Source organism: Salvia hispanica, unplaced genomic scaffold (assembly GCF_023119035.1).
Source record: "Salvia hispanica cultivar TCC Black 2014 unplaced genomic scaffold, UniMelb_Shisp_WGS_1.0 HiC_scaffold_976, whole genome shotgun sequence".
NCBI classification, from domain to species: Eukaryota; Viridiplantae; Streptophyta; class Magnoliopsida; order Lamiales; family Lamiaceae; genus Salvia; species Salvia hispanica.
In genome coordinates, this window is record NW_025952772.1 from 792 (window position 1) to 11000 (window position 10209).

A 10209-nucleotide genomic window follows, 5' to 3' on the forward strand; every position below is an offset into this window, starting at 1 on the left:
AACACATTGATGTGTGTGCCGTCGAGAGCCCCTAGGCATCCCTGAAGCCAAATAATATTGCACTATTCATAAACATGTACAAAGCATATGGAATCATATTCACAGAGATGGTAATTTGTATAGTACCTTGAACCACTTCCATCGGTGGTCGGTACAGTCGTCGCCTGCAGGAACCGGAGGAGTTAGAAGATCAACATGTAAACTAAGAACCGCACCAAGAACTTTGTTCACATAGAACGAAACTGTTGAGCCAGACCTCCAAAATAAGTGTTGTTGGGCTCTGTTTTTGTTGTGATGTGCAAGAACACCCAAGAATATTGCTACTTGTTCTTCAATGCCCAAGCATTTAGCAACCTTTACACCCCCGCGTTCAGATAGAATGCGGCATAATTTTCCAAACGTATTGCGGTCCATTCGTAGGTTGGCTAGACAAGTAGTGTCTGTGACATGCAAGAGACGGTCCAGATGTTTGATCTGATCTGGAATTTTGTTCAGAATACTGTATTTGCGGGCGTACTCCAGTATTTGCCGCTTTCGCCGTTCAGTTCGTGCGTTTCGAAACCGAGTCATGAGCATATTAGTTTCCAAACGAAACACGGACAAAATGTCTTCCATCATCATGTAGATGCGTGCATCGTTCGTGGTTGAGCTCGACATTCTAGCAATGGCTCAGACATTGAAACTAAATTACCCACAAACACTTATATATTGTATACAGAAGGTGTTTTTAGACTAGTTAAGATGTAGATCCCAGTGTGGCTCAACAATGAAACCAAATATATCAATGATTCCACAATGGAATACACATAAATTTCTCACCACCCATAACAAAAAACCACAAAACAAATAAATGGCTCAGGAAATAACAGCAGCTTACTTTTCTGAGTAACAGACCCCAAATTTTCGAATGAACAAGATCACTTTCTTCGCAACACCGTTCGAAACGCTACCTCCAGTTAAGCTGATTGATGTGTTGCCCAATCACACGAATACACCTTCTCCACGCCGATTTGAAGTTGCGGATTCCGACAAAAACGAAAAACAAACAATAAAAAACGAACCCCAACAAATATGTACTCAGTCATGAAGAATCACATATCAACGAAGTCTATTTCTTCGTCAACAAACACAACACACACGCTAACTCAGAAGGGTTTAGGGAAGGAGCAAATTCACTTATCGGTTACAGATACTCACCTAAAGGAGCCGGTGGTTGAACCAATTGGGTGGTCTTGCTGTGCATAGCCGAGAACATCTGGACTAGGGTTTGGAGGATTTCGCGCTGGAAGAAATTTGGGGAATGTGATTTTTGGGGGTGAATTTCAAATGCCGAGGGTAGAACCGTAATCTTGCTACCAATTCTGGACTTTCTCCCCGCTTCCAGAATTGAAAAACACGCTGAAGTTAATTTTCAATTGTGGGCAATTTTAACTACAACAGTGCGGGCCGACTTTAAATTCTAGGGCCGTTCAATTTGAAACAAGAAAGGTGAACAACATAATTATTTCAGAAATGGGCCCAAATCTTGGTATATCCAAGAAAGCGAACGCACCCTAAACGAATAAATTTAGGAAAATGGATAGTCAATTTTTTTAATTGCTAATTTATTTAATGATTAAATTCGAGTTGTCTTCTAGAACTCGTGGCATTCTTTTCAGATTACGCTCGACAAGTTGTGAAGTTTCTTACTTATTAATTAATTGAGCTTTAAGGGTCTAGATTATTCTACAAAGCTAAAGAATAATTATTTACAAGGAGAAAGGATAAGCTCACAGCAAGGGCGCAAGTCAACTATTTTTTAAAATATTGTCAAACAATTTCTTAAAACTTGCACCTGTCCAGTAGTAAGACTATAATACTACAATGAACTGCAGTCATTGTAAACATAAACTTCCAAGATCGACATTTCAAATTATATTACAAACTTTCAACTAAATGTCCGCAATTAACTAGTGAAAAAATACTCGCTCTACTTCTTCATAATTGAGTCATTAATTTCACTCTTTCTTACTTTATTCACTTTTCTATTTTATTTTCTCTATTTGTTCTCTTTTTTATTTTAACTATTAGTTACACACTTGATGCACAAACCATCCATTTTTTAAACTCAATGTTAAAAAGAAGTGTCTCAGTTATGAAGCAATAAAAGAGTATATCAAGAACGCCAACTAAGTTAGACGTTTATAGTTATTCCTTCATGACTAAGCATGAAACTAGACCCCCAAATGCTGATGTCAGCACCAAATCCATGCACCCTCTCAAAAAAGCCTTGATAAACCCCACACATTTAGTGCTTTCATGACTCAAAAGTTTATCCAAAAATGACGAAATTGCCCCTGCATGGGCCATCCATGCCATGCCACTCCATTGCTTAAATACCACCACCTTCTCCTCCCTTTCTCCCCTTTCACCGTCCTTCCCTCTCCGGCCACACCTCCGCCCCATGCTATTCTCTCTCGAAAACCTCCCGCTTCGGCCCACTCAACCCGGTTATCCCCCTTGGGACGCCCTTGAACCGGCGGTTGTTTTGAACCCGCAAGAACCGGTCTATTCCAACTCCGGTTCACATGACACAGTACCAGCATCCGATGCTGTCGTGGACGAGAGAGTGCGCAGGCGCAGATTGTCGAACCGGGAATCAGCTCGGCGCTCGCGCATGCGGAAACAGAAGCATTTAGAGAACTTGAGGAACGAACTGAACCGGCTGCGGTTAATGAACCGGGAATTATTGAACCGGGTTATGCTGGCGGTTCATCAGGACCAAGTGGTCCGCGGCGAGAATAAGCGGCTCTGCTCAGAGGCGGCGATTCTCCGGCGAAGATTATGTGATGTGAGGCGAGATTTGCTATTCCGGCAGCTTCAGCAGCATTTTAGTCCCTCTACATGGCAATATTGCAATAATGTTACATCAATTAATGGACAATTACCACAATTCTCTTTAATTAGCTAGCCTAATTAATCACTAATTAAGATTAATTAGACCATGGACCGTCATAAAAAAATTGAACGAGCGCAAATTTAGTGTATGTGAAATTACTTGAGGAAGAAAATAGAGATAAATTTTCTGATTGAATTGGTAAATAAATGGTTTCTTTCCCTTTTCTTTTACCTTTCCCTTTTCTCTTTTTTTTTTCCAAATCTATTGCGGTTTCTATTTATTAGGCTTCTTCTCATAAGAAACAATTGTTCAAAAAAGTTCAAGAAAAATTGAATGGAACAGTGAGGTTTGAACATATAAGGATGAAGATACCATAATCTGTTATAGCCTCAAAACTCAAACAAGAATGCAGCTTGCTGCAATCGTTCACGCTCTGCTCGATACAGATTACAGACACAATAAGATTCACAGCATACAGCTACAGATCAAGATAATCGAATCTTGATAAAACTATAAAATTGTTGGAGTGCAAAATCGCATGGCCAGAAATCACACCTATGATCTTCACAAGATTTTAATCCTCTTAGCCACGTCCGCAGCCTTAATATCTGGTGGCAGCATGATAAAAGCCTTCTTTGTTCCAGCAGGCGTGATCGAAGTATTCACTTTCTTCACCCTTATCTTAAACATATTTATGGCAGCCTCTCTGATATTCTTCTTATCAGCTCGTTTGTCGACAACAAAGACCAAAGTGTTACATTCCAACATTGCCTTAATTGCAGACTCCGTCCCAAGAGGATATCTGAAGATTTGAAAATGGTCAGTTGTTTTTATCACAGCAGCACTACTGTTAAGGCGCGTGGGATTCATTTCCTTTTTTGAATTCTTCGCAGCAGATGACTGTGAACCTTCCTTTTTTGATTTCTTTACTGCAGAAAATGGCGCTGGCTCTAAGAAAACGGCATCCTCAAACTTTAAATTCAAGGCATCCGTGCTCATGAATTCTTGTTTCAAAGGTTCAGGTTCATAGTAATTTTCAGCCTTCTTGGGCACAGCATGCACGGAAACTCTATCTAGAAGCTTGGTCTCCAATGCTTGGAACCTGCCAACCACATCCTATTTTCCAATTAGTGAAGAAAGTATCAGATAACAATATAAGTTTTCACAATAGTTTTACATATATGAATTAGTCTTCTGCAGACTTCATAGTTGGCAAATGATAACCAAATAATATTCTTTAAAACTGTGATTTTTGTTTAGCACGATTATATTAGTAAGACTAATATTACCTATGTCAGTGGATGCTAGTTAAAAAATGAAATTGAAAGTTGAACTTGAAGGATGGGATTGTGAAATAAATTGTGGCTGAGACTTCCTCGTTGTGTAACTCAAGTTCCAGAGAATGGCAAGTAAAACGAAAATGATTTAATTTCCGACCTACAAGCTTTTACAGAAGAAGTTTTTCTGAAATAATAATAGGGGCGCAGTACAACCAAGTTTTCTATGAAAACTAGGACTGACTGCTTATGTTAGTAGTTTACAGGAAACCTTAACAATTTAAGAAGAAACGAGAGATAAAACTTCTGTTTCAAATAGATCAGAACAATGAAGCAAAAAAGCACAGGTGAACTCCCAATAAAATGTGGTTTAGCAATATAATACTACTCCTAATTATTAGATGTCAGGCAACGAATTAGCCAACTCAAAATGAAAGAATGGTTTTCATAAGATTGTTTAAAATTTAATAAGGACAGAAGTTTATGTAAATTTCCCAGGATATGACGCACAGCCAACAAAGACATTATAGAGGACTCTCATTGCTTAGGCTAAAATGGGAACACGGCATTCTAGATGCAATGCGAGTCCATTCGCCATTCTACTATAGATTGCATACTTGAACTCAAGCACTAAATTGTTGGTGACATTCTATGAGGTGCATAGTTGAGAAGATTCAGAATGACAACCGGCTTGCTTCAACGAAGTTAGCACCCGTAACAACATAGGTCATCTACTCATCACATCAAATGCTAAGAGAACTACTAGAATCTCAATTTTGTAGCTTATGGTAAAGAAAGCAAATTAGATTACTACAATAAACGAATGTTAATTCAATTATCAAATCCAACTAATTAGCTAACAAGGATTATATAATACGAAAATGTGGATTCAGACTGATTTTAATTACTCAAATATCAGTAAAAAAAATATGGATAGGAAATCCCTAATAATCTAGACAACAACCTTAGGGATTAACAGGGGATTCGAAATTGTTTACAATATACTTTTACCAATCAAAGGAAACAGAAACGGTCAGATATCTACATGAATTTGCAGCGTTTAATCAAGACATGAGCTCACCTTTTGGACGGGAAAAAAGGTGGAGGACAAAGAAGAGAGCTTTGTTGAAGCTGAAGAGGTGCCACCGGAGGAAAAATTCAACGCACCGGGGCGGCGGAAGAGAATTCCAGAAGCGACAGGTGCCGGCGGAGCTACTGAAGAGACGATCATTTGAAGATTCATGAGATTTGGAAACGGAATGGAGAGGGTTTAGCTGGGTTTTTCCAAAGAAGATGAGACACAAAATTTAGAGGATAAATAATTTTATTTCGTCCACATAATTTGTTTTCGACACATATCATTTACATTATTTTGTTTATATACTTCAATCGGTCGAATTTCGTTTAGTAAATTGTTTTTTTTTTTAAAGGTGGGGTTTTTCCACGAATTTTACTATTGACAAATAATATGAGTTTGTTATTTTTCACTGGCTAAAAAGTTATGGCAAATAATATCATGATACGAATTTTTTTTTCCTAATTTCTCGACAACATTTATAAGAGCTTCATATTCTTCATTATTTGAGGATAGTTTTCTTGAAGTACACTCTCTAATTTAATATAGCCGAATTTTTTTTTTTAATGGTAAATAACAAGCTTTGGTAAAGTTTATAATATTATTTGTCAATTTTAGAGTACATACTTTTTTTAAAGTTATATGATAATAGGGGCTAATATAAAAAATATTTATTTCTAACGTATCGATTACAAACTCGATGGCATTATTAATACAAAAATGATCATGAGATTTCCTTTACATGTCGTCTTCTTTGCATTTATTAATTTACAGATATTGCATTTCTCCAAACAAATGTAATTACATTTCTTGGCTGCTATTATACCAAACAAGAGGGGGCATCCAACGCTAAAGATGATTAAGCCAACTCTCAACTTCATTATCTCTTCCCAAAACCACAAAATCCAAAAACTTTATTATGTCAAACTTTTTGGGTGTTTACTTCATTTGTCACCTAATTTTGGAATATTTCTCCACATAAAACATCACTTCAAATATAAACTTGACCAGTAATCTGTTCTTCGAAAGGAAGAAAAATACAATTCATGGGATATTCTAGCATGCAGACATCCATGACAAGATTATTCAATTTAGGATTTTATAAATCATTACATCAAGTGTAATGTTTATAAATCATCTTAGATTACGGATTTTACGTACAAGAAGTTTGAAACTCACTGCAATTTCTACTATTCTTATTATGCAGGGCACAATGAGCTACGATGATACGAAAAGAAAAGGTGGATTCAGGGCATGCATGTTTGTTTTTGGTAAGTTACGACTCCAAAATATCCCGAACACAAAAACTTATGCTTGACGTTGTTACAGTCTCTAATGTCTCACATCGGTGGTGTAAGACAACTGATGTTGAGTTTATAGACAAGTAGATTTTATCTTCTATTCCTAATAGACTGGTCTTTAGGATAAGCTCTCATGTCCTATTCTGAACGACCGTACAATCAAATGTTCACGACATCAAGAATGTGATTATTGTTTCCATTTTTCTCTTTCAGTATTGGCAATGTTGGAGAACATCGGATTCGTAGCGAACATGTCGACCATGGTTCTCTACTTCCACTTGTTTTTCAACCTGTCGGTGGCGGCCAACACACTCACCAACTTCTTAGGTTCGACGTTCTTGCTCACTGTTCTCGGAGGCTTCATCTCCGACAACTACTTGAGCCGGCTACACACCTGCCTCATTTTTGGATTTCTCGAAATTACGGTAAACCCCCTTCTCGTTTTACATCGTTTCTTCTGATAAACTCGTGCTCAGTGGTTGGTTCTTTTCTTTTCACAGGGTCTCGTGATGATAACAATCCAAGCACACTCCAAGAAATCGGAGTACGTCCCCTGCAACAAGCCGAGCTGCATAGGGGGCAGTGATGCCACCATGTTCTATGCTTCTCTATGCATCTTAGCTTTGGGCTGCGGCGGAGTGAAGGGTTCTGTGGCTGCACTCGGGGCGGATCAGTTTGACCGTAACGAGACCGGAGGAGCAAAGGGTGTCGCAAGCTTCTTCAACTATTACCAGTTCAGCACGACAGTTGGATCGCTGATAGGAGTGACAGCAGTCGTGTGGATTGCGTTGAATAGAGGATGGCACTGGGCTTTTTTCACGGGCTTGGTGACAGCGTTCGTTGGATTCGTCGTGCTTGCATTCGGGAAGCCTTTCTACTTGTTCCAACCACTGGCAAACAGCCCCATTGTCAGGGTATCACAGGTCTGTGTGTTTAACTTCATCATCACCTACCTGTACAAACAAATTATGGATTTCAGCAAATGAATCGACAAAATTTTACGATGTATTCAGGTCATTACAACTGCAGTTCGGAACAGAAACCTAAAATTCCCCGAGAGCTCAGACGAGCTGTATGAGGCTGACGATAAGGAGGGAGATACGTCTGTAGAGAAACTTGCACACACCAACCAGTTCAGGTTCCTAGACAAAGCAGCTATTCCCGGCCAACCAGATGGAGGCTGCACGGTGACACAAGTCGAAGAAGTGAAGATATTGATACGGATGCTACCTATCTTTGCGAGTACGATCATAATGAATACCTGCTTGGCACAGCTGCAGACATTCTCAGTAGTCCAAGGATACTTCATGGAACCTCACTTGGCCACACTGAACATTCCCTCTCCTTCGATACCTGTCATCCCTTTACTCTTCATGGCCGTTCTCCTTCCACTCTACGAGTTCCTCTTCATCCCATTTGCCCGAAAGATCACAGGGCATCCTAATGGAATAACTCAGCTCCAGCGTGTAGGCGTAGGGCTGGTCCTGTCTATAATCTCGATGGGGATAGCCGGTTTGGTGGAGGTGAAAAGAAGGGATCAGGCTATCAAGGACCCATTCAAGCCAATTAGTCTTTTCTGGCTCTCGTTCCAATACGGAGTCTTTGGGATTGCGGACATGTTTGCAATGGTTGGGCTGATGGAATTCTTCTATAAAGAAGCTCCATCTGGGATGAGGTCTCTTTCCACATCTTTCGCGCTGCTGTCGCTGTCTTTTGGATATTTCTTGAGCACCGCCTTTGTGAACATTGTGAATGCAGTGACGGAGAAGGTTTCACGTGACAAACAAGGCTGGCTGCAGGCACCGGAGATGGAGCCTCCCTTGAATCATTACAAGCTCGACTACTTCTACTGGTTTCTAGCCATCCTTAGCACCCTCAACTTCGGAAACTATCTCTACTGGGCATCCTGGTACAAGTATCGAACACAAGTAAAAGAGGCCGATGAAGACGCGACTAAACCTTCAGAGTAATACAGTCCGGCTACATAAAGTTCCAGCAACTATTGTAATAAGCACCCTCTCAAGTTTTGACTATCCTTCTCTCTCAAGTTGAAAACAACATAAAAAATGGATTCCATGCCTATATATTACAAATATATATTGACTGTATTTGACCCCCAACCCAAATAAAACTTAAATAAATAAATAAATAAAACAAGCCTGCAAGAACAGAATAAACTGTCAAATTTTCAATACTTGCAAGTGCCAGTATATATAAACATGCAAGTCATGTCACACATTTACTGCATTACTAGCAGTATCCAATAAAATCTATAAAACCAACAAATACTTGAATCTAATTTTGATACAAACAATAGTAGTTTGAAGTGTAAAGCAGAGGAAGAGAATGTTCAAAGGGAGCATTTGAATTAGTTCCAAGGAGAAGAAGAAAGTATACACACGAAATCATGAAGCATCGACCCATAGTTTAAATCCACCTTGTGGAGTTGTTCCATTATCTGAATTGACCACCTGTGCATATGGATCGAAACATCGTTAATTTCAATCCCACAAAAACATCATAGAGAAGACAAGAATATTATGCTTGCCACTTTTAACAGCAAAATTCAACCCTAAACCTCTGCAAGATATGAGCAATTTATCTAATCTCTGTAGAACTTGTTCCATTGTTTGACAAGAACTGAATATCAATTCCACACTCTCTAACTGCTGCAGAAAAGGAGATGTTACTTTTTTTGCTTTACAGATGGTAAACAGAAAAAGGAAACTTCAAAGTAGATTGATTCTTACCTCAAGCCACCTTAGAAGTAGACGGCAGAGATGCAGATCCAACATCACAAAAATTTCAGTGCATACGCCTGTAGATGCTTTGCTACTTTCATTGCATAAGCATTCTCTCCGCTATATCTGAATGGTACTAATACTGTTTATGCAAAGTTACAGAAGAGTCATCATCTGAATAATTATTGCAGATGGCCTGATAATAACAAATGGAATAACAGCACAATTAGCAAGCAGTTCTTAAAAAAGGCACCAATTATGTATCTTGAGTCAGTAACCATGTGAAACAAGAATCAATAACGAAGGTATAAAAGTAGAAGCAAAATTTTTGTCATTGCGAGTAACATTCTTGTTTAAAGTACAAAGGAAATGCAAATGCTACAAAGGATGGCAAACAACTGAAGAACATGATGAATCGACATCCAAAAACCACAAATTTACATGTGCAAGTTGCTTCTGTAATACACCTAACTCTATATCAGAAGACCAGATAACAAATTTATTGTCCCTGTCAAATGAGGATGGGTTGGCTTGAAGAGCACCAAAATCCAAGCCAATGTGCATCTCATCAATGTTCTTAAATTCGATACTTTGCTTTTTCAGTAAATTCTCAACAGCATAGAAAAAAATGGGCGAAGAAACAGATAGTTTTCCCAAAGTCTCCACCGATGAAGCAATCTTGAAAGGGAAATCGCCAGCCCAAATCTTCAAAGAAGAGGATGAGCTCCGAACAAAAAGAATCCTACTAGCCTTCCCGACATACAAGTCATTTGTGCGGTCAAAGGTATCCGAAAATGACATGTTATTACGTGGAAGCATGTTACCGTCAAGCACCCAGGTGCTGTAACCAAGTTCCAAACTATTTCTAGTCACAGATGCTAGCACCAGAATTTCTTTGAACAGTTCCATCGTCGAATCCTGAAAGTTGACGGACATG

At 39.0% G+C, this 10209-nt stretch overlaps 2 protein-coding genes and 1 long non-coding RNA gene across 3 annotated transcripts; 1 reads left to right on the forward strand and 2 right to left on the reverse strand.

Moving 5' to 3' along the window:
* Positions 1-3235: 3235 nt before the first annotated feature.
* Positions 3236-5491, reverse strand: LOC125200456 (60S ribosomal protein L23A-like). The gene is made up of 2 exons (XM_048098102.1): positions 5237-5491; positions 3236-3994 (listed from the first exon to the last, which is right to left on the reverse strand). The coding sequence occupies exons 1-2, from the start codon at positions 5396-5398 to the stop codon at positions 3443-3445; spliced, it is 714 nt and encodes a 237-aa protein (XP_047954059.1). The 5' UTR covers positions 5399-5491; the 3' UTR covers positions 3236-3442.
* Positions 5492-6443: 952 nt separating this feature from the next.
* On the forward strand, positions 6444-8501 carry LOC125200457 (protein NRT1/ PTR FAMILY 4.6-like). Its single transcript, XM_048098103.1, has 4 exons — positions 6444-6501; positions 6745-6956; positions 7032-7454; positions 7545-8501. The coding sequence occupies exons 1-4, from the start codon at positions 6444-6446 to the stop codon at positions 8499-8501; spliced, it is 1650 nt and encodes a 549-aa protein (XP_047954060.1).
* LOC125200458 lies at positions 6477-8021 on the reverse strand. The gene is made up of 3 exons (XR_007172728.1): positions 7793-8021; positions 7575-7711; positions 6477-7484 (listed from the first exon to the last, which is right to left on the reverse strand). It is a non-coding gene; the product is annotated as an uncharacterized LOC125200458 (long non-coding RNA).
* Positions 8502-10209: the final 1708 nt, after the last annotated feature.

Coding starts and splice junctions, on each gene's coding strand:
- LOC125200456 (XM_048098102.1), bottom strand. CDS start 5,398: ATGAATCTTCAAATGATCGTCTCTTCAGTAGCTCCGCCGGCACCTGTC. Junction 3,995..5,236: donor CCTTTTTTCCCGTCCAAAAG/GTGAGCTCATGT, acceptor ATTGGAAAATAG/GATGTGGTTGGCAGGTTCCA.
- LOC125200457 (XM_048098103.1), top strand. CDS start 6,444: ATGAGCTACGATGATACGAAAAGAAAAGGTGGATTCAGGGCATGCATG. Junction 6,502..6,744: donor GGCATGCATGTTTGTTTTTG/GTAAGTTACGAC, acceptor TTTCTCTTTCAG/TATTGGCAATGTTGGAGAAC. Junction 6,957..7,031: donor TTGGATTTCTCGAAATTACG/GTAAACCCCCTT, acceptor TTCTTTTCACAG/GGTCTCGTGATGATAACAAT.